General features: G+C 40.7%; 1 protein-coding gene across 1 annotated transcript; it reads right to left on the bottom strand.

Moving 5' to 3' along the window:
- Positions 1–1,716: 1,716 nt before the first annotated feature.
- LOC110522378 (ankyrin repeat and SOCS box protein 2) lies at positions 1,717–24,366 on the bottom strand. The gene is made up of 9 exons (XM_021600735.3): positions 24,197–24,366; positions 22,728–23,042; positions 22,279–22,448; positions 21,978–22,133; positions 16,043–16,288; positions 15,558–15,729; positions 14,859–15,456; positions 14,603–14,756; positions 1,717–3,026 (listed from the first exon to the last, which is right to left on the bottom strand). The coding sequence occupies exons 2-9, from the start codon at positions 23,021–23,023 to the stop codon at positions 2,878–2,880; spliced, it is 1,941 nt and encodes a 646-aa protein (XP_021456410.3). The 5' UTR covers positions 23,024–23,042; positions 24,197–24,366; the 3' UTR covers positions 1,717–2,877.

Raw genomic sequence — 24,366 nt, 5'->3', positions numbered from 1 at the left:
GTAATGGAAAGAGGTGTTTATTGCAGATGCCTGTTTCTTATTTTTAGACAAACAAATCCATGGAAAAAGGGTCAAGTTTATTGACAAGGTTGACTTCTTCCCATTTTGTTGGCAGGTCAAGCTGCGTCATGTGTTTGTTTCATTTTGATCCGAGGGCACTTTGCATTTATTTTCGTATGAGGGCAAGGTCATAGATACCCCACAAGCTGTATTCCAGAATACCAGCCACTACAGTTACAGTCGTGTCATCAGTCTTTTAATACCACATTGAGTGTAGAGCTTAGGGGTTAAGTCAATACTGACCTCTATACTAAGGTTAGGGGTTATTTCAGTTCTCGCCTAAGAAATTATTGTAATGAAGAACAAAGGCTGTTCACAATTTCTAGTTTTACCTACTGTATTCAAGTGGAAATATAAGTGTGAAAACGTGCATGCCTATTCTGAACATTATTTTGTAAATTACATCAAAATAGAAAACAACTAACTTGTCAGTTGCTGTTTACTTGAGTAAATGTACCTCTCCAATTAGATCTTGGATTAAAAGTTAACTTAATGTAAAGTGACAAAACAAATCTTACATATACATTAATTCAACATTGTTATGTCTGTAACCAACATTTGCTAAAGCAATAATCCTGTCACACTGTTTAGATGGACAGTCTCAGAGTTTCTTCTTTGTCTACTATAACAATACTTTTGACCAGAAGCAAGTCACACAATTTTTCTTCAGGCTAGCAGTAGCCAGTCATGCATTATTTGTTTGCCTATTTTGTTGATAATCAAATAGGAATTAATAAGTAAATAGTGCACTTTCAGCTGTGGGGATCATTTCTTTGACTTCTCGAATGCAAACACATTCAAACCGTTAATATCAAAGATCCACCATCATATTTTTCTGCTTATGCATCCTTATTTCTATGCCAAACTTCCCCTGTTGTGCGTGGTCAAAATTCCCCTTTCTAGTAGGGGTGTGCTGAGTACTCAGACAAAACGAGCATGGTAATGGAAATTGAGAATTTTTCGAATATGTTTACGGTACGACACATTTTTGTAATTATACTTGATCAGGATGAAGTCATTTTCAGCTGCCAGGACGCATCTCTCTGTCACTAAAACTGTGCTGCGCTGTGCAATCTAAATAACTAAATTGGCTAGTTTGGCTGTCTGTAAAGAAATGTATGTGGTGCATGTTACGCTTCCTGTCACGATTGGATTTGAGCAAGCATCACTCCCCCTCCCTCTCATTTCCCCCAACGTCTTTGCCATTATGACCTGAGCTAAACCCATGCACATTTTTACAAAGCGACAGATCAGTCAAAAATTGAATGACAAATATATGGGGCAAGTGAATGACCTAAATCTGTGTCTGGAATAGGCAGGCAGCAGTAGCCAGCCATGCATTATATGCATTTCATTGATAATCGAATGGGACTAAGTAAGTAAATAGTGCACTTTCAGCTATCAGGATCATTTCTTTGACTTCTCGAATGCAAACACATCAAACCGTTCATATCAAAGATCCATCACCATATTTTTATGCTAATGTATCCTTTTTTCTATGCCAAACTTCCACTGTCCACTCAAAGAGCTACATTTTTATGTCATCTGACCTTTCTGCATCAACATAATGATGTGGCCAGTGCAATATTGCTTCTTGGAAGTCCAATATCTTAACAACTTGACTGCTGACATGTATCAACAATGGACTAATGAATATCGCTTTCCTTTAAGACTTTATTTATACAGTGTTTGACAATGTATGGCTCTACTTCAAGCAAGTACTGATGATATCATTAGCATTACATGAGTCTGTCAATAAATCTGCAATATTCATAGAAAATTGAACTTTTTTTTCATTAAACACTGAAATAATTCCACCCACCTGTGGCAACAGACCTTTGTACACAATGCAGTACTGAAATCACTATATTCAATTATATAATGGATAGTTCTGGCCAAACAATCTGATTGCCTGAGAAGCATTCCAAGCTGTGGTTTATTTTCTGATACAGGCAACTTCACTGTACTTTAGTCAAATAAAATCTCACTGTGCAGGGTAAACAATTAACTTAGTAATCAATAAGACTCAGAGTTGCTATTGCTAACCAAACCCAAATGCCTACAAGTACATACATTTACCCATAATTTACAATAGATTCATTCGAATGTTACTCCTGCCATTGTAATATCAAATCAAGCCTATTATGCAGTACACAACTGTGCAAAGAAACATTCCCCCTTCATCTCCACTGGCTTACAATATAAAAAACAATCACATTTATTGAAAACAAGTCACGGAATCTGTGGACTTAAGAGTCAACAAAACAAAAATAGAAAACAACTAATTTGTCAGTTGCTGTTTACTTGAGTAAACTTACCTCTCCAATTAGACCTTGGATTTAAAGTTAACTTAATGTAAAGTGACAAAACAAATCTTACATATACATTAATTCAACATTGTTATGTCTGTAACCAACATTTGCTAAAGCAATAATCCTGTCACACTGTTTAGATGGACAGTCTCAGAGTTTCTTCTTTGTCTACTATAACAATACTTTTGACCAGCTGAAGCAAGTCACACAATTTTTCTTCAGGCTAGCAGTAGCCAGTCATGCATTATTTGTTTGCCTATTTTGTTGGTAATCGAATAGGAATAAGTAAGTAAATAGTTACATTTACACATAATTTACAATATATTCATTCGAATATTACTCCTGCCATTGTAATATCAAGTCAAGCCTATTATGCAGTACACAACTGTGCAAAGAAACATTCCCCCTTCATCTCCACTGGCTTACAATATGCAAAACAATCACATTTATTGAAAACAAGTCACGGAATCTGTGGACTTAGAGTCAACAAAACAAAAATACATTCCTAGACTTCCTGGAAATTTACCTTTTCATAGTTGAGGAACTTGATTAGTCTTGGTGGGAGCGGCAAGGTGTCGATGTGCCTCAGTCTGGGGATTCCAACCTGCTGATGGATCTTCAGTCTGCACAACTGCATCAGTGAATGTGGTGGCACTGAAAGTGCAAAGTTGCTTATTAACCAACATGAAAAAAACGATAGTACTGTAGTATCCCAGCAAACAGGGGACCATCTAAGGACATTTGGCTATGTTCTCAATTAAGGTCCCTTTAAGAGTTTTGGCAAGATGTTATCCCACTGACGTTAAGAGAACGTTCTAGGAATATTAAAACATGACATTAACTTTGGGACATTAAGAACACGTTCAGCACAAGTTCCGGTTTGGTCGCAGTTCCCAGTAGGGAACGTTTCGAAAAGGTTCCTACTTGGTTCTGATAGCACGTTATCCATGGGCCATTCAATGACCACAAGGGGACGTTTCATGATGGTCAAGGGGATGTTGCATGATGGTCCCAAGGCAACCTTCTCTGGGGACCTTTGTGTAGTTCCCTGAAAGTTACCAGGTCATCACTAAGGACCATTTCAGGACCTTTTCAGGATTTACATTTGACTAGTTATTAGGATGTTGCATGATGGTCCAAAGGGAATGTTCTCTGGGGGACCTTTGTGTAGTTCCTTGTAAGTTACCAGGATTTCATTGAGGACCATGTTTGGACATTTGTAAGATGTTCTCAAGACATTTGTTTTACCAGTCGTCAGGACATCATGTGATGGTTCCAGGTGTCCCAATCCATTACAAGTAAAGTAATGAAATTGTATGGGGTTTTAAGGTAAGTGGTATGCTGTTCAGCTAAAATAGTAAAACAAATACTTAATCAATCAAAATATGTTCACATTTTACATGATCCCTTAGTACTGACTTTTCAATATCACCCCACCTGGGATTTCAACACACAATCTCTTTACTGGGATTCAGTTATATTTTTGCTGCACCACAAAGTCTGTAGTATTTGCGGTCAGAAGTCCAATACACATTCATGACCTATGATTAAAAACAAAAAAACAGTGTTTTGAGTGTGAAGTAGGCATTGGTCTGAAGCCTGAAAAATAAAGGAAGTTCACATGGACACCGCAATGCCTACTCCACCCATGCTCTACCAAGGTTTTCTAGCACACAGCTTTGGCGTACAACTGTAGCTATGCTGGTCTATTGTACTTCAAACGATGTGTAGGCAGGTTGCTTAGGATTTAAACTTCTCAAGCAGCCTAATTCATTCTCTTCGGTGGGATAATATACTTTACTGTGTTCAGCTATTTAAATCCCCAATCTTCTGGTCTCCGGGTGGTAACGATAACCATTACGCTGCTAACCCTGTGGTAACCACGTAATCAGTATTGATAGAAGGTTAATTTATCTTGCTTGGTTACATTTGTTTTGTCTAAAACAGTTGATGTTCATAAACGGTCTCATTTATACCTAACCAAGTTAGAAGTATGTCATGTTATTTTCGCTGAGCACAGGTAGCACAAGCAAGCAATGAGATCCCACTAAGCAGTTACAGATGGTCAGTGCTATCTTGAATCCTAGACCTCTGTACAGCTGTGTGGTCAGGTGCGGCAAAGAAGGACATAAGCAAATTACAGTTGGTCCAAATGTACATGGAGTGCGAATGTAAATGACCTGCATGTCAATCTCTCTGGGCTCAAAGTTGAGGAGAGATTGACTGCTTCACTATTGGTCTTTGTGTGAGGTGTTGGTGTGTTGAAGGTACCGAACTGTCTGTTCAAGCAGTTGGCACACAGTTCGGAAACTCATCGGAACAACAAAGACATGCAACCAGAGGTCTCTTCACGGTCTCCAGGTCCAGAACAGTGGCTGGGAAACACACAGTATTAAATAAATTCATGAGTAAAGGGAACTCTATCACCCCAGGTAACTCAAGCTAGCAATAAAAACTGATTCAGAAAACTGAAAGAATACATTGCAACACGACGGGAACTGTGAATAGACACAGACATTTTTAAGCATTTTGTATTGTATTTTACATTGTATTATGTATGTGATACGTGGTTGGGATACGACAGGGATATGTGTATGTCTCCCTTGGCTGTCGTAAGATGAATGCACTAACTATAGGTCACTCTGGATGGGAGCGTCTGCTGAATGGATAAATTGTAATGTTGTTCAATGTACACTGACTGTACAAAGCATTAGGATCATCGTCATTTACGCTGCTGCTCTTGCTTTTCACTAGAGTGGCACGTGTAGCTTGTTTTTGCCAAGCATAAGTCATCAAAGCGGCAATAGGCTACAGACATAGAGCCTCTATGTAGCAAAAGTTAGGAGATATCTAATCAATGGAAGATGGAATTAAAGTGATGGAATTAAAAGTTAAAGGAGAAGGTTAGGCTACAATGACCAACAGGTAGGCTGCTAACTTAATATTTTGAATGGAGTTGTTGTTGTTTGTAAATGTGTAGGACGAGAAAGTGCATGCAGCCTCAATTAGCCTTGCTAGCTAGCTAGCTTAACTAGCCTTTTCCGGTTTGGCGCAGTCAAGACAGCTCCTACGTAATCATATTGGATGTGAAATAACCTAACTACTGCAACTATTAGTGTACTATAGTGCTAGTTGGCTTGTTTGGTTGCTGTCTTCTTCTCTCCCTCCTCCCTGCACCCCGTGTCAGTTGCTCACACTAACAGTAGCCTACAAACACAGTACGGCCCCCTGCTTCCCTCACTCGGATCAGACCAGGTTTGGATCGGACCAGGTCTATATGGAACGAGTCTAGTAGTCCTTTGGTCCATTTGGAACGGGTCTCTATATATAAAACATGTATTTATAGTGCCTTCTAAAAGTATTCAGACCACTTGCTTGACTTTTTCCACATTTAGTTCAAGTACGTTACAGCCTTACTCTAAAATTAATTAAATAATTTCCCCCCCTTTTCCCCCTCAGTTTTACATTTACATATGTATTCAGACCCTTTACTCTGTACTTTGTTGAAGCACCCTTGGCAGCGATTACGGCATTGAGTCTTCTTGGGTATGACGTTACAAGCTTGGCACATCTGTATTTGAGAAATTTCTGCCATTCTTCTCTAAAGATCCTCTCAAGCTCTGTGAGGTAGGATGGGGAGAGTTGCTGGACAGCTATTTTCAGGTCTCTCCAGAGAAGTTCGATCTGTTTAAGTCTGGGCTCTGGCTGGGCCACTCAAGGACATTCAGAGACTTGTCCCGAAGCCACTCCTGCCTTGGCTGTGTGCTTAGGGTAGTTGTATTGTTGGAAGGTGAACATCCGCCCCCAGTCTAAGGTCCTGAGCGCTCTGGAACAGGTTTTCATTAAGGAGTTCTCTGTACTTGGCTCTGTTCATCTTTGCCTCGATCCTGACTAGTCTCCCAGTCACTGCCGCTGAAAAACATCCCCACAGCATGATGCTGCCACCAACATTCTTCACGTAAGGATGGTGCCAGGTTTCCTCCAAACGTGATGCTTGGCTTTCAAGCCAAAGAGTTCAATATTGGTTTCATCAGACCATAGAATCTAGTTTCTCATGGTCTGAGAGTCTTGGTGCCTTTTGGGAAACTTCAAGTGGGCTGTCATGTGCCTTTTACTGAGTGGCTTCCGTCTGGCCACTCCACCATAAAGGCCTGATTGGTGGAGTGCTGCAGCGATGGTTGTCCTTCTGGATGGTTCTCCCATCTCCACAGAGGAACTCTAGAGCTCTGTCAGAGTGACCATCGGGTTCTTAGTCACCTCCCTGACCAAGGCTCTTCTCTTCCAATTGCTCAGTTTGGCAGGGTGGCCATCTCTAGGATGAATGGCCACTGTGTTCTTGGGGACCTTCAATGCTGCATAAATGCTTTGGTACCCTTCCCCAGATCTGTGCCTCGACACAATTGCTGCCAGTTTTAAAGCTTTTGAAAAAGCTAACATAAGTGCATGTAACAGATGGGAGCAATAATACATAGTCTGCTGCAATCTTCAGTTGGCTCCTCTTCACTAGTGATCACAAACCAAGGCTTTCTGAAGGCAAAGTTGTGCTTGTGATGAAAAATGGTTAATTACTCAGCTTCATTATCTGTTCACAATGCAAGTTAGTGACATCTGCTGGACAGCAATAAATTGCAGAGTGCGATTATCAGATATGTTTTTTTCCCTCCACTGTTTTTCTCAAAACTCTGTGGCTCAGTAGTATGTTGTTGGCTTTAGTAACCTATAATCAGTTGGAATACCAGGTTTGCATCTTACATCATGCTTCCCTTATGGCCTGAATCAATGTCATTATTTATGCTTAACAACCCCCTAGAGCCCATGTCCGCATCCCCGTGTAGATCAAATCATCATGATTAAAAAAATCGGCATAAAAATCTGTCAGTTGAAGATAGAGATATCTTTATTTTTTTGCATTGGATGCGTCTCAATCCACGTCATCCACGTTGTGTATAAACTACAGAGTCAGAGTATTTATCCCAAGACGAATGCAGTGTGATCACTGTAAAGCTTTTGGACATGTTTCAAGTGTTTGCAGAAGGGAGAAGCCGAAAGGTCCAAGTTGTGGAAAAGATAATGTCATGTGTTTTAAAAGTGATGAAAATGTGACGTCGCAATTGTAGTGAGAACCATAAAGCCACCTCTTTGGAATGCCCGACAACGGTAAAAGATAATGAGGTGGCCAAATTCAGGGCTGTCCAGAACATTTCATATACAGCGGCTGTTTAAAGGGTTGAGGCTTTGAATGGTGCTCATGAAGATTCCATTGTGGTGGATAGGCCTTCACTGCAGGCTGCAGGGGTTGCCTTTCACCATCAGGACCCAGGTATTTTAAAGGTTAAGAAGGTGGACTTTGTGGCCTTTATAGCTATGGTGATTAATGGCACTGCCAAGGTGGAGAGAAGGTCCGGTAGAATAGACATCATTGTGGATGCGGCGGAGCGGTACCTGGGACTGAAAGATTTCTCGGAGGAGGAGTTGAATGGAGTATTGTCGCAAGCCGTACACCCCTCTCAGGACCTAGAGCCCGAGAAGGGAGATATGGAGATTTTAAGAAATTAAGATTATTAAGAAATTAAGAAATTTTGATTTGTTTTTGTCAATTTACAAATTTATTTGGGTGGAATCATTTAGTTTTCCCTATCATGTACGGATGTTATTTTTACCTTGTTTTTTCAACCCGTCCAGTTGGTGGCAGCCATACACCTTTTTGGGTTGTAGTCCGCCATAAAACCCACAGAAGAAGAAGAAGAAGAAGAAGAAGAATGTCAAAACAAAAATTAGACAGTGCATATCAGAGCAAAAGACCAAGAACTGTCCGCAGATCTCCAAGAGAGAATTGTGATGAGGAATATATCTGGGGAAGGGTATAACACCATTTATAGAGTTTTGAAAGTTTCCAAGAGCACAGTGGTCTGTCCGACCAAACAGAGCAAATGGGCAAGAAGGACCTTGATCAGGGAGGTGACCAAGAACTCAATGACCACCCTGACAGAACTACAGAGTTCCTTGGCTGAGATGGGAGAACCTGCCAGACAGACAACAGTCTCGACAGCACTGAATACAAATCTTGGCTTTATGGGAGAGTGGTGGAAGCCACTCCTGAAGAATAAGGCACATGGCAGCACGCCTGGAGTGTGCTAAAAGGCATGTAAAAGACTCTGAGAGCATTAGGCAAAAGATTATGTTGCTTGATGAGACAAAAACTCTTTGCCCTGAATGCAATAGACTGGGTGTTGTGTGTAGATGGGTGAGAAAAAACATACATTGAATCCATTTTGAATTCAGGCTGTAACAACAAAATGTGGAATAAGTCAAGACGTATGCATACTTTCTGAAGGCTCTGCAGGCCTACTATGCTGTGTGTCAAATGCAAATGAATTATTATGTGAACTTGCGAGACACTGATTCAGCTTTGATCTAACTTTACTAAACAGGGTTGGGTTAAGTGCAGAAGACCCATTTCGATTGAATGCATTCAGTTGTGCAACTGACTAGGTATCCCCTTTCCCTTTCCCTTTCCCTTACCATGGCAAGAAGTGTTCATCTTCTATTTGTAATAATAATTACAACTGATGAGTAGGACTATTAAGCGTAGGCAACAGATCTTGATGACTGTTATTTTAAGCAATTGAGTCCCTTTGTGGTGCTGATAGGACAGCCCCAGGATTTTGCAACGAATGTGGTGCTGAAGGAAGTCTGAAGGATAGCTCTGCCATTCAGCCAGTTCAGGAACAAAAAACAATAATTTGCAGTATAGTCTTATAGGCCTATGACTACTACTAGCAATTTGTAGGGTGTAGCCTAATGTAAATACAAATACATAAGCACTTTAGTTGCGAGTAGGCATTTCATTGTATTGTGTAGCTTACACTTGCGTTGTATCATAAATAAACTCTGATTTGATTAGCTTGAACACATGATTACAACATACTCTATTACAGAATAAAAGAAAACACAGGTGAAATATCTATGCATAGCATTTTTCATCTATGCAAATACATTCTATCAAATCAATTGACCAAGAAGTGAACATAAATCATTACTATGTAGAATTACAGGAAATTTGTTTTAAAACAGCCGTAAAATCCGTCTTTTGGTGTGGTGTATTCATGCATCTTAGTAAACTAGAATCGTAATGCATTGTTACCTCCAACTTGCCCCAATTCACATTTCCACTTGCCCACCCTGACATACCAAGCTAGAACGGGCCCTGTGTCTCAACCAATAGCCAATGTAGGTTAATTATCCCAAGCAGGGCTACAGCAACTCCCAGAGAGGGTTAGGCTCCCTGGGCTTTGCAGTGGCCTCTCTGGTTTGGGTGACCTCAGAAGAACAGTGTCACTGTAACCAAGTGGTCACATATCGTTCTGGACTCTTCTGCGCAAGACGGGGTCCATGGAGTTTTATGAACATCAAGGAGACACACAGTGAATTTGGATCCTAGATCTCATTGGTCTGATGATTAGTTTAATTTGGCTAAACCCCCTCTTACTCTGCCAAGCTGCAGGGTATGTACAATTAAAGGAGGCTGGTTGAAGGAGCTGTAGTAGGATGGGCTCATTGTAATGGCTGGAATGGAATCAATTGAAAGTTAAACATGTGGTTTCCATATGTTTGATAGCATTCCATTTCAGTCATTACAATGAGCCCATCCTCCTATCAATCAAATTTCAATCAAATGTATGTATAAAGCCCTTCTTACATCAGCGGATGTCACAAAGTGCGGTACAGAAACCCAGCCTAAAACTCCAAACAGCCAGCAATGCAGGTGTAGAAGCACGGTGGCTAGGAAAAACCTCCTAGAAAGGCCAGAACCTAGGAAGAAACCTAGAGAGGAACCAGGCTATGAGGGGTGGCCAGTCCTCTTCTGGCTGTGCCGGATGGAGATTATAACAGAACATGGCCAAGATGTTCAAATGTTCATAGATGACCAGCAGGGTCAAATAATAATAATCCTATGGCTCCTCCCACCAGCCTCCACTTGTACAGTTAAGCAGTGGAATTACCTCACATGCACATGTTCTCCCCTACTGTGAACAATGTTCCTAAAGCCATTGATGGTGGAGGCACACAGGAGGGAGAAGCATTGGCACAAATTGAGAGGCTCTGGACAGCTCTCTCTGCAGGATGTTTGCCTGATTTGTCAGGTGTATGTGGGCTTGGACTGCTCGTCAGTTGCACCTTTAAATTCTTGTGGTTTTGAACAGGCGGCTTCTTATGTTTTTATATTTGCATTGTAGTCATTTAGCAGACGTGCTTATCCAGAGCGACTTGCAGGAGAAATTAGGGTTAAGTGCCTTGCTCAAAGGCTCATCCATAGATTTTTATTTTTCATCTAGTCAGCTCGGGGGATTCAAACCAGCTACCCTTCGGTTACCAGTTCAATGCTCTTAACCACAAGGTTACCTGCCACCCAGGCTGGATAGGAACTGCTGGTTATCATTTTTCAATGTTCTGATTGGCCAAAGTGGTCAAGCCTATGACCGACCATCGCAGTACACACCTATAGTTCATCATTCTCGACAACACCAGAGAGAAGACAGGGAAGAAACCACCATTTGCCTAGGGTGCTTTACATTACATAGGCTATTTATCGATTTTCATGGAAATTGTGGTAATTAAATAGAATGTATTTAGGATTTATCAGAATAAATGTTCCAGAAATAGTTTTACCAGCTCTGTGTAATCTCAAATTGAAAAATAGTGAGGATACACTGCTCCCCCACGCTTTGGCAGCACTACAATCCTGCTCCTCTTTCCTATATTAAGAGGCTTAAAAGCATATCATTCTGATATAATGCTTTCTTCATTGAGAATGTGTGCGCAGTTGAAATTTGGCCATAGACTCAATGACTGAAAAATACATATTTCAAAGTTGGTTTATAATGACAAGAATAACTAATAACAACCAACCCATTTTTTTTATGTCGTACCAATTATCTGTACGCATTTGTTGATTAACCTCAGCTTGAATACCAACATCTACAGTAGCCTAGGTTTGTTCTCAACCACTTCTTATGCTTGTTACAGGCTGCCAGTTGTGTTGTTGAGCAACCAAGTTGCTGGGCCCGGTTTTAGACAGAACTCTGTTAAAAGTATGTTAGCATTGTTCAAAATGCAGCAAAATGGTACCACCCCATTGGTTTTTATTGAGCACATGAGAGCGATAATACATTATACATTTTATCAAAACTGTTGCATCTACAAGCGTATTCAGTCGGAAAGTTGGCAAGTCTAATGGTCACTTTATGGACGAGGTAGTCTCGTTCTTATCTGACGCCCAGATGTTGAGCAAGAAATTACATTTTTTTTCTTATTGCCAATGACCCTGTTAATAGGGATCGGCGTCCCGTCAACGGGGCAGTTGTAAATCATGCAGCGCCTTGTGTCAAGATCCTAGATTTGGGAGAAACAACAAATGTTGTGTCTTATATCGGCTGAAAGCTAAATTCTTGTTAATATAACTGGACTGTCCAATTTACAGTAGCTATTACTGTGAAAAAATGCCATGCTATTGTTTGAGGAGAGCTCCTAACAACAAAACACTTTTTTCACCGATAGGTTTGATAAATTCATCTCTGAAGGTGAAATGTGTACTTACATTCTGAAATCTTGCTCTGATTTATCATCCAAAGGGTCCCAGAGATAACATGAAGTGTCGTTTTGTTAGATAAAATCCCTTTTCATACCCTAAAAAGGTCCATATATCATGCATGATCGATTTTGTATTTCCACTCGTTCAATTTGCAAAGAAAGGAATCTGTGAAAATCTCACCCTAAACATTGTTTCAACCAGTCAAATCACGTTCGTATGTATTCCTCAGAGATCCTAGAACATAAAGAGACTTCACTATATCATTAGGGGTGTAGTATATTCTATAGGACACCATATTTGGTCAGAGAGCGACGCCTTCATGGCACGCCGACGACGTGGGCGATCTTCACTTGAACGACTCTAACTTTGTCAAAAAAGCACCAATCGGTGCTAGCTAGATAGCCAATGAGCTGGGCTTTACGGGAGTGTCCGGAAACCATGTATCTGTCATAAAATGTAGCTACTAACCTTGTACGACAGCATGTCTTTTCATTTTGAAAAATTATTAGAATATTCAGAGTTATGAAGTTATGAAAACTGGTTGTTTTGCAAATGTTTAGCTTATAATATGGCTACTAATACTGGAAAAGCTAAATCAAAGTCCAAGTATACAGATTTGACGATATTCTTTCAGAAAAATTTAATATGAATGCAAAGGTCTACTTCACGATTTGCCCAAATGTAGAACTGGGACCTTGCATTTCAAAGATGGTGGTAGAAAAGAAACGTTAGTTTTTTTCTTTGTATTATCTTCTACCAGAGCTATTCTGTTATATTCTCCTACATTCAATTCACATTTCCACAAACTTCAAAGTGTTTCCTTTCAAATAGTACCAAGAATATGTAAATCCTTGCTTTAGGGCCTGAGCTACTGGTAGTTAGATTTGGTGTGTCATTTTAGGCGAAAATTGAAAAAATGGTGGCTATCCCTAAGACGTTTTAAAAATCTGGTATGTGGTTTTCTGTAATTGCCACCAAAACATTATTAATTGACTTAATAGGTCTCTCGCTCACGTCTCTCCCAAAGATTATCTATTGCCTCAGCGAACCGACTCTGATTAATCAGATGTGTGTGGCAATGGCTAACTAATAAACATTAGGTTGCAATAAACATAAATATCTCATGACGAGAGCTTTCTCATGCATCTCTGCACTTTTCTTTGGGACCATCAGGTGATGTACTCGGAACAACCCTGGAACTAGACAAAAATCTCTAGGGGACCAAGACAGAAAGTCCTGACAGCATCCTAAAATCACCCATGGGAAGACATCCTTGGGACAAACCAAGATCTAGACAAAATTTCTAGATGACCATGACACAATCAGAGATGTAGTGGAGGGTAAACACACATAAATGCCATTTATGCACCTTATAATTTCTGCAATAGTGTTTACTCACCCTTTAATTTTGTAAATGAGCATTTACCCACTTATATTGCAATCACAGCATTGATCAAAACTCAGAATGCTTAAAATTGCCTGCATCTTTGTGCCTGCATCTTTGTGACCGAATCGTGAACAGTTGTTTGTTCTTTATGTTCGCGTGCACCCCCCGGATTTTCCTTGCTAGCAGCACATTCACCACTATCTCAACCGGCTAACTACGCCCACATGAAAGTTGCTGCACAGGCTGAGGGCCATTAAGACGTGAAACAAACTACCCCAGCTCGGAGTCAGGCTCAGCAGACCAACAGCAAATGGCAACACAGGTAGGCAATTAGATGCCGCTGTTAGACTCGTGGGTTTGTGAGATGCCGGTCATAAAGCAATTTTCTTTTACGTACGCGACTCCTGCCATGTCCAATCATCCAATTTCACAATTATACAATCAACGTGACTTTGTTATTACCAATCTAAATACATAACAAAATAATGGTAATAATTTATTTGAATGATAAACAAAATGAGAGAGAGAGAGACAGAGAGAGAGAGAGAGAGAGAGAGAGAGAGAGATGCTGTGGTGGACTGACCCGTTGATCTAGCTAACGTTAGCTAGCTACACGGTTGACACTGCAGCTAGCCAGTTAATCTAGTGGCAACCTAATGTTTATTGCAACCTAATGTTTATTAGTTAGCTATTGCCACACACATCTGATTAATCAGAGTCGGTTCGCTGAGGCAATAGATAATCTTTGGGAGAGACGTGAGCGAGAGACCTATTAAGTGAATTAATAATGTTTTGGTGGCAATCGGCTTTGAAATCGGCACATTTTGAGTTATGGTTTGCGTATTATCAGTACTAGGGGTAGTGATTTCATGTTGGCTTTAAGCTGGCAAGGAAAGTTAGTCTACAAAGCTGAAAGCTACCGGTATCTTCTTGCATTGTAAAGTGTTCTAGCCTGTATGGACATTGCTTTGCAAACAGGAATGAACCGTTTAATTATTTCTACATGCCATGTTGCATCATTCAAGTGTGCAGTATGAATGGGGACCTAACATGATGCTGCTCAGAATCCTAGTGCAGCCGAAGTGAAGCAGGCACGGTACGCTCACGCTGTGTAACGGGTACATTGGCTTGTATGCTACAGTTTGACAGTCAACAAAAGTAACAAAAATTCTTGTACCCATTTTTCATGTTCTAATATTGAGAACTGAAGTTTCGGTATATTGTGTAACTCTATGGTGTAAGCTCACTTACTTGCTTTCACCTTGATCCCTGCCCAGTCACTGTAGCTATCCAGGTTCTCGATCAGCCGGGAGCAGAGTTTCACATGGCCAACGTAATCCAGGAGCACATCTATGATGGGTCCTGCCCAGCGGCTAATTGTCGGATCGGAGATTGCCTCACAGAACTGAAAATTAAGGGTTAAAATTGGATTCAAAGAACTACCCGAGATGGAATTGGAAACTAATAGACCAGCAAACCATCTACATTGCACATAAACCCAACCTACCTGGACGCAAGTGTTGCGTCGAGCTTCGTCCTCATCAATAACGTAGCGCAAAGTTTCGCCAAAGATGCTGACCCTTCTTGAAATTTTCAGGGGTGGGTGTGGCTTGCTGCCATATGTGCAATCAAAACAGGAAAGGGCATCACAGCCATTGGACATCAGATACTTCAGATAGTTCAGGATGTGCAGATACTTCATACCGAGCATGACCACTGCCGGGAAGGAGCAGGGGTGTGTGGGGATGGACGCATTCATGTTAGCTCCATGCTCCACCAGAGCGGTGATCATTTCCATGTAACCCTGCCTCACAGCGACAAGAAGAGGGTTGAACATATCAAGGTTGGGGTTAGCGCCTGCATCCAGAAGCATTTCAGCCGCCTCTAGGTTGCTGTTGGAGACAGCAAAGTAGAGTGCTGTGCTGCGATGGTCCTCATACATTTTGGATCGGTCTTCTGCGAGCTGGAAATTGACGTCATAGCCTGCCTCGATAAGGATCTCCAGGATCCAGTCCCGGTTGTACTCGGCAGCCAGGTGGAGGGGACTGATGCCACTGCGTTGAACTTTGACCTTGCTGGTGGCAGGGATCAGCATGGACACAATGCTACAGAGGGGAAGCACAGGGATCAAATTGAAAGGGAAATGTTTGGCTTGAAGAGAAACCAATACTTTAAATTAACCAATCAATCAATTAATTGCACTCACTCAAAATGTCCTTTCTGGACAGCAATATGAAGAGGCAGGAGGCCAGACTTAGTTGTTCGGTTAGCATCTGCTTTATGAGATAGAAGCAGTTCCACAACTTCCTTGTAACCATTCTTACTTGCCTCGTACAGAGGTGTTTCCCCCTTCCTTGCCTGGCAGTTTATATCAGCACCTACAATATACAAGAGCATACACAACATTCATACAATGTTGAAATGAAGGAAAACTGGCAACACCACAACATCACCAGCAACAGATGGTCTGCATGCTTAATAGTTATTTTCAATTATATTCATGCCATTGTAAAGAACATAAAACTTTCTCCAAGATGTAGGAAACCCATCAACAAGGGTTTGGACATTAAAGTAGAGTTCAGGTTCAATATGTTATGAACTTGTTGTGCTTACGATCCCAGACTGCATCTTTAAAACAATCAATTAAAAATAATCTTGAAACTGGCATGTGAAAATTTGAAAACGACTCACCTTTTCTAATCAAGAAGTGCAACACGTCCACTCCCCCATTCTGTGTTGCCATATAGAAAGGTTCCATCCTGTAATTATTGACTGCATTAAGCTTGGCCCCGGCCTCCAACAACATCTGGCAAATTTCCACGTTAGCATGCCCGGCTGCTTCATGGAGAGGTGTCACACCCTGAACACAAGCCTTGTGTACTGAGGCTCCATACTTCAGGAGGTGGTCTACAATCTCCACATTGGGCTTCTCGCAAGCTGAAAACGCATTGTGACAAACAACACAGATCAATTTTTGTTGGATATTGCTGTTTGTAAAACATAAGCTGATTGTGTAACAGTGGTGGACTTCACCAGTATGACCAGTAACCTAGCTTGACACCTGGAGACTTGTCTTAGCCCCAAGAGCTAACACCTACAGATGTCAGATCTTAATATGACCCATTTCGTCACAGGAGGAAAATAATCCTGCAGCAGGAGGATTTTAATCTATAATTCATATTTTAACCGCCGCCAGAGGGCAGCTGGAATCGGTGTTTGTAGGCTATACAATAAATTAGTCTGCAGGTCCACTGGGCGTCAGTCAAGTAGCCTATATAGGCTGCGTGTCTCGTGTGAATTCTAATGTAGATTATAATAAATTGACAATATTTGTATGGGTAGATGTATTTTTCTTTTGGGAAAATAATTTTTTGTATCAATTATTTTATTATATGTTGAAGGCAACCAATAGTCAGACTAAATGTTTGGTTGTCTCAGTGCCTGTGTGGTCCAGCAGGTACAGCCAGTAACCATGGCATACATATGTCAAAGTAGGCATAGGTTCAAATCTGGCCCACTACTACCCTTTGAATTTTTGGAGAAACTAGTACTTTTCTAGTTATTCTCTGTGGGCTATACTTAAACTCTTACTCGAGTAATTTCTAATGCCCAGAGCACGTAGGACCCCCTACCGGTGAATTATGAACTACAAACTCGAAAGAATCATGATTCTATAAGTCTCTCGTTCACCATATGGGGCTTGTTATTGGTGCTGTCTATTGATACCTTTAAAACGAGGTCTAGTTGCGGCCACAACCAGACTAGATTGTGAACCACTCTTGGTGTAATGACACTGCTCGGCTTGCCTGGCTACCCTAACTCCGTGCTCCGCCCCAAATGCTATGCTACATCCACGGACGTTAGAGCAGCGGGAGAATTCAGATTGAGCTGTAAGGCAACTGCTTGATGGCGCGAGAGAGATTAGCACAATATTGTTAGTGACCTGCAGCAGCCCCCAAACAATTAGTTCTCGAGTTCGAGTTTTGAGCAGAGGCAGGCTGAGTGTGTTTTGGTTGTACGAAAAGCTGTGTCCATCAAGTAACATTCAATAAATGAATAGCATTCGTTCTTGCACCATGTGATCAATTATCAGTTCTAAACATGTCTATTTCCTGTCGTGTACATGATAGACAGTTACTGGTTGGAGCACATCTCTGTAGCTGCTGAGCTGGAGGAGCACATATTAATCCTGCTGTAGAATTCATTGCAGCCAGCAGACTAATATGAACGAGTAACTTGGAAAAAATTCATTGTGACTCTTGTCAGTAAAAAGAGTCATTCAAAAAGTAAGAATTGTTCGCGAACTGCACATCACTAGTCTTCACTCCTGAGGATTTCTTGTTCTTTGGTTCTTAGCCAAATCAGCGATCAAAGATAAACTGCACTTTAATGACCTTCTGCCTTTGTAATATGATATATTTCTGGAGTAAGATAAGCATTTAGAAGATACACTATATACACAAAGTATGTGGACAAATTAGTGGATTCGGCTATTTCAGTCACACCCGTTGCTGACAGCTGTAAAAATCAAGTACACAGCCATACAATTTCCATGGACCAACATTGGCAGTAGAATGGCCTTACTGAAGAGCTCAGTGACTTGAAATGTGGCACCGTCATAGGATGCCCCCTTTCCAACAAGTCAGTTTGTCAAATTCCTGCCCTGCAAAAGATGCCTGAGTCAACTGTAAGTGCTGTTATTGTGATGTGGAAATGTCTAGTAGCAACAACGGCTCAGCTGCAAAGTGGTAGGCCACACAAACTCACAGAACAGGAGCACCTAAAAATTCTGTCCTCGGTTGCAACACTCACTACCGAGTTCCAAACTGTCTCTGGTAGCAACGTCAACACAAGAACTGTTTGTCAGGATCTTTATGAAATGGGTTTCCATGGCCAAGCAGCCGCACACAAGCTTAAGATCAGATGCGCAATACCAAGTGTCGGCTGGAGTGGTGTAAAGTTCTCCGCCATTGGACTCTGCAGCAGTGGAAATACAGTCTCTGGAGTAATGAATCATACTTCACCATCTGGCGGTCCGACGGACAAATCTGGGTTTGGCGGATGCCATGAGAAAGCTACCTGCACCAATGCATAGTGCCAACTGTAACGTTTGGTGGAATAGAAATAATGGTTTGTGGCTGTTTTTCATGGTTCGTGCAAGGCCCTAGTTCCAGTGAAGGGAAATCTTAATGCTACAGCATGTAATGACATTCTAGATGATTCTGTGCTTCCAACTTTTTGGAAGTTTGAGGAAGGCCCTTTCCTGTTTCAGCATGACAATTCAGCCGTGCACAAAGCGAAGTCCATACAGAAATGGTTTATCGAGATCGGTATGGAAGAACTTGACTGGCCCTAACCTCAACCCTATCAAACACCTTTGGGATTAATTGAACGCTGACTGTGAGCCATGCCTAATCGCCCAACATCAGTGCCCGACCTCACTAATACTTTTGTGGCTGTATGAAAGCAAGTCCCCACAGCAATGTTCCAACGTCTAGTGGAAAGCCTTCCCAGAAGAGTGGAGGTTGTTATTGCAGGAAATGGGTGACCAACTCCCATCTTAATGCCCATGATTTTGGAATGGATGTTCGACGAGCACGTGTCCACATACTTTTGATCATGTACTGTATAATTCTGCTGTTGCAATTGTGTTTTGATGACAAGTGTAAATCAAATGTCTAGGTAGATAACTAGCTAGCTAGTTAGCTTTGACTAATCCAGAATGTCACATAAAAAGTTACACATTTGGGGCCTCCTGAGTAGCGCAGTGGCCTAAGACTCTGCATCACAGTGCTTGCTGTGTCACTAGAGATCCTGGTTCGAGTCCAGGCTCTGTCGCAACTGGCCATGACTGGGAGACGCATGGGGTGACACACAGTTGGCCCTGCGTTGTCTGGCTTAGGGGAGGGTTTGCCCGGCAGGGATATCCTTGTCCAGTCACCCTGTAGCTTGCTGAGCACAGTGGCACACGGTTGTAAGGTGTTTCCTCTGACATATTGGTGTGGCTGACTTCTGGGTTTAGCAGGCATTGTGTCAAGAAGCAGTGCAGCTTTGTTGGGTTGTGTTTCAGAGGACTCACGGCTCTAGACCTTCGCCTCTCCAGAGTCCGTACGGGAGTTGCAGCGAGGGGACAAGACTGTAACTACCAACTGGGGAGAAAAAGTAGTTAAATCTTCTGTTTTTAGCTCCCCATATGATCTATATTTGTCAGCCAACTTGTCTGTGGCGTAAAGAGTGAACAAATTAATCAGATGTGTGTGGCAATAGCGAACTAATTCGTTTGGCAATAAACATTAGGTTGCCACTAGGTAAGCTGGCTAAGCTAGCTAGCTGCAGAGTCAACCATGTAGCTAGCTAAAGTTAGCTAGATCAGCGGGTCAGGCCAATGCAGCATCCTCCTATGCATTGCACTCTCTCTCTTTATGTCTCTCTCTGTCTCTCTGTCTGTCTGTCTGTGCCTAAATGTCATCTCAGTAAGCTTTTTGTGCCATGTATTAGAAATCACAGGTTTTTGTGTATGTGTGTGTTTTTATTTACAGCTTGTCCCTGTAATACCCTTCAAAAAAGGAGAGGTTCAGAAGAGAAGGAGGATGGAGGGTAAAACCGGTTTTGTCTAGAAGGGATACAGCTTTTGTCAAATGTACTTTTCATAGCAAGTTGGGAGAATGAATGAAGCAAGTTATGATCTTAAGCTTAGAAAAAGGTTTAGGGTTTGCTGAAATGCAAAAATACACTTTTGATTTCAATTTGACAAACTCTGTATCCCGTCTAGACATGACCGGTAAATGACCTTGGCAGGAAAAAGATGATTGAGTTGACTATCACAATTGATATCTGTACTTTTGGATTATTTATGTTCCCCAGCAAGAAAACCAAATAATGTCGCTTACCAAATTATTCTAACCTGAACATACAGTGGTTCTTTCTTTTGAGCTTTTGTCGCGACCGTTTGTGGTAGATGGTGGCAGATTGTAGTAAATTGCGTCGTTCTGGCAACAATGGCTGACACTTAAATAACCTGCCATAGAATTCTGAAGTCACATGATGATATGGTGTGTGAACCTCCCGCTACGACTTGGGAAACCATGCAGTTTCTTAGGCTACAAATGAAACAAATAATGATTCACTTCACAGGGTGGTGAAAGTGCATGGCGATGAGCTTGATTCTCCTTTCCAATAAATATTGAGGGTCTTATTCTGGTGACTTGATGATCGATGCTTGACTGCCGTTTGACAATTGAAAATATTCTCGCTCTTATCCATAATAATCTCATCATGTACGATAGATTAGATTACCGGCACTGTATCTGCCAGAGGTTAACTAGAGCTCAAGTGTCAAGAACAGAGTAGGCACATTTGCTATTTAACGCAACAGTTTGTAGAAAAACTATAGGTCGAGTTGAAAATGTAATGTAAACACATTGAACTTCAGATTTTTATTCGGTAGATGAAAACTTAAGTGAAAAAGTACATTTTGTGTGCACTTTGTCATCACGCACATATCCGTTTGGTGGAAACATACCACTGGTGGGAAATTCGCATATTTTCTCCATGCGGATATTTTCATGAAACTGTCGCCAATAGGATGGAAACCTTGCTATAGAAGTAAAGTATTTACCTGGCACTTTGTTTAAATGGAAACTAATCTTAGTATAGCCTACCCTACTGACTATTATTATTTTATTATTCATGTTATCCATAAGTGTCTGGTATGGTTATTTCTTATCAAGATCTGGGGTAAATTAACCCTGAAATGTGTAACTACATCAAGTCATCGTTGGATTGCATCATTAGTACCAGAAGAGCTTGGGCCGGAATCGAATCCTTGGGATACACTAGACACACTAAGTTAAAGCCTAGTGGAGAACAATATCCACTGTTGGAAAAATTCCCAATTGTCATACTTGAGTCAAAGTAAATGACTCAAGTAAAAGTGAAAGTCACCCAGTGAAATATTACTTTAGCAAAAGTATTTGGTTTTAAATATACTTATGTATCAAAAGTAAAAGTAAAGGTAGAAATAATTTCAAATTCCTTATATGAAGCAAAACAGAAGGCACCATTTTCTTGTTTTTTAAATTACGGATAGGCAGAGGCACAGTCCGCCAGATCAGGTAGTAGGGATGACCAGGGATGTTCTCTTGATAAGTGCGTGAATTTGACCATTTACCTGTCCTGCTAAGCATTCAAAATGTAAGAAGTACTTTTGGGTGTCAGGGAAAATGTAAGGAGTAAAAGGTATATCATTTTCTTTAGGAATGTCGTGAAGTAAAGTACAGATACCCCCCAAAACTACTTAAGTAGTACTTTGCACCTTTGCCAATATCTATATTGTGTTATTAAAATGACAGTTGTTGATGTGTATGGCTGCATTTCAGATACATTTTGGTACATTTGAATGTTGCAGTAATAGGACCTATGCTTATAGTGCTTGAGGAAACGAGAACATTATTTTAAGATAGCGAGCCCTGATTCCGATGACTTGACTGCCCCCGCATGGAGAGAAAGAATACTACTTATTTTTAGCCACTAGCGAGGCTCATTTGAATTTCCTGATGCATCAGGAAAATTCTCCTTGACAAAAGAGTGATCAAGTTAAGATCTAACATCTGTAGGATTTGTTTACCTTTGAAGAGTGGTGTTTCTCCATTCTCATTGGCAATGTCTGGATTGGCACCTCTGTCCAGAAGGCACTCAACACAGTTCACTTGGTGAAAGGCGGCAGCCAAAAGAAGTGGGGTCTGATTGTAACTACCACATGTGTTCACCATACCAGGATGGGCTATAGGAACGACAACAAAACTTTGTGACCCAAGAAAATGAAAAATAATCAACATGTACTAATAAAGGATCTGCCTGAGATTCAAGACTTGTGTGTATAAAATAGAAACCATTCTCAATTACACTTGTCTTTATTTCACTCTCACCTCTTAATATAATCTTGAGGCATTCTATTTGACCGTAATATGCAGCTTCGTGGAGAGACATCCATCCTCCCTCATTTGGTACCAAGAGACTCATTGGGTTGCATTTCACTATCTCTTTCAGAGCCTTTAAATCCCCATTCTTGATCACATTCACCAGGGGTCTTGCATCTCTGAAGCATAGACAAAGAGGAAGGGGAAATTTGTCATTCAGTTTAGTGTCATTGTGGATCTTGCTAAACATTAGCAGCATCAGGACACACATTTGAGGAACACCCTTATTACTGCTGTCCCTGTTAGGGAAATGTATCAACACTCAGCATCGGATTTCTATGTTGGGCATTTTGGAATTATAATACCAACTTAATGCTCATCAAAATAATAATTGTTTTCACACTCATTCTTTCTGGAATACATACTGTCAAAATAAGTTAAAGGGTTGACAGACTCACACAATAGGGTCTGCTGATGGAGGGTTTGCAGGTGATGGGTTTGGATGTGGGTTGGCTGGGTTTGGATTGGCTCGGGGAAAGTCATACATGTGCCTTGTTGCAGAGGGGAGCCTGACACGAGTCGTAAATTGGTTTGGCTGGTAATTGGGTTGTCGATCCACAGATTGTGATGATTGAATTGACCCAATAGAGTTGTTGTCCTCAATGAGGCTGCGATCGATGGCCAGCTTCATCAGCTCCTCATCTGACAGGACACTGTAAAGACTGTAGTCATCAAAACATGTAGGGGTGACCATTGCTCCAGATATGGTCGATCTGGTTGCAAGGATACAAAAGTCACAACAATGAAACTCACTAAGATGTAACTGCATTTTTAAAACTGCATTCAGTACGTAACCAAAATCACCAACAGCATGTGCACGTCAAAGTAAAATAGCTAAAAATGGAAAAAAATACATATTTTATATGAAAACCAATGTATGACTTCAGTCAAAACTAGAGATCATTAAAGATTCAGATTTTATTGGCGCCATATTTAAGTAATAGCATACATTTCAGCTTCAATGTTGGTATCAATTGCCCAAAAAATGTAATTAGCCTGTAATACTCATGTAACTTGAGGTTGTCAACAAGATGCGAAAGTCTGCACAAGTAGTTGCTGAAATTTGCTGCACATGTACTAATGTCAAAGAGGTCATTCAAGACAACTTTGAGTTCAAATATTATGTATACATTTTTTTTGCCAAGTCAGTGTTGTGGGCATATAGTGTATTGTTTTAGTCTAGGACTAACACACCTTTATTCTACTTGCCACCAAGCTCTTGATAAGTGTTAATGCTGGGATATAACATAAATATGCACATCATAGAACCCATTTCAAACAGACAGTGGGAACTGAAGTCAAAAGCTTAAGGGAGAGCAAAATGCATATTTCTTTAAATTGATTTGAAGCTTTACATCATTTGTTTACAAAGTCTCCTATGGCAACATAAACATAAACAATGGAGCAGTATATCTTTAGTTTTTGGTTATGATAACGTAACATACATTAGCTGTACCAATCTCATTATATCATATTCCTACATCATATTCCATTCATAAATGGAAATTACAGAAAATCTTAGACTGTAAACCACATGGTTAGGGTTAGGGTTAATTCATGACATTTCTTGATGTAATTTCTTTGCAGCAACTATACCAGTATCCAATTTTAAAAAGTCATTCAACCATTTCTTTCAATGAAGTCATTGTTTTCTAGACCATTGTTTTAAGAGAGTGCAGTTATAAGATACATCTGAGCAATAACTTACTAGCTGGTTACCAGAGTAATTTTGCTGATGGAAACTTAGTGTAAATTGCAATTAATGAAAATATGCATGCATTAAGTCCTTATACAGCTTAGTAAAACATGGTTATTAGCATTAGTCAAGTTTAAAATAAAATAAAACGTACAGACATGCTGTCACTACCTTTTAGAGTCGGCAGTGTGCAGTCAAAACACTATAACTGTAGACCAGTAGTTGTTAGATTGTAGTTATCGAGAGGTGATGAGGATTTGAAAAAGTATTTTACTCTGAGTGGTCCACCATGTGGATGAAGAAAAAGCAGCAGCTCCAATGTTCATGATATATTCCAAAGT

This window comes from Oncorhynchus mykiss, chromosome 4, assembly GCF_057628025.1.
Source record: "Oncorhynchus mykiss isolate SJ-2025 chromosome 4, ASM5762802v1, whole genome shotgun sequence".
Classification (NCBI taxonomy): Eukaryota; Metazoa; Chordata; class Actinopteri; order Salmoniformes; family Salmonidae; genus Oncorhynchus; species Oncorhynchus mykiss.
The sequence above is the reverse complement of the archived record's forward strand: the minus strand, read 5'-3'. Positions and strand labels throughout refer to the sequence as shown.

Bases quoted from the DNA above. Each gene is read 5' to 3' on its own strand.
- LOC110522378 (XM_021600735.3), bottom strand. From the start codon at position 23,023: ATGGTCACCCCTACATGTTTTGATGACTACAGTCTTTACAGTGTCCTG. The intron at 22,134-22,278 runs GTGAGAGTGAAA...TCGTTCCTATAG, and splicing joins CCTCAAGATTATATTAAGAG to CCCATCCTGGTATGGTGAAC. The intron at 15,730-16,042 runs GTGAGTCGTTTT...TGTATATTGTAG, and splicing joins GCACTTCTTGATTAGAAAAG to GTGCTGATATAAACTGCCAG.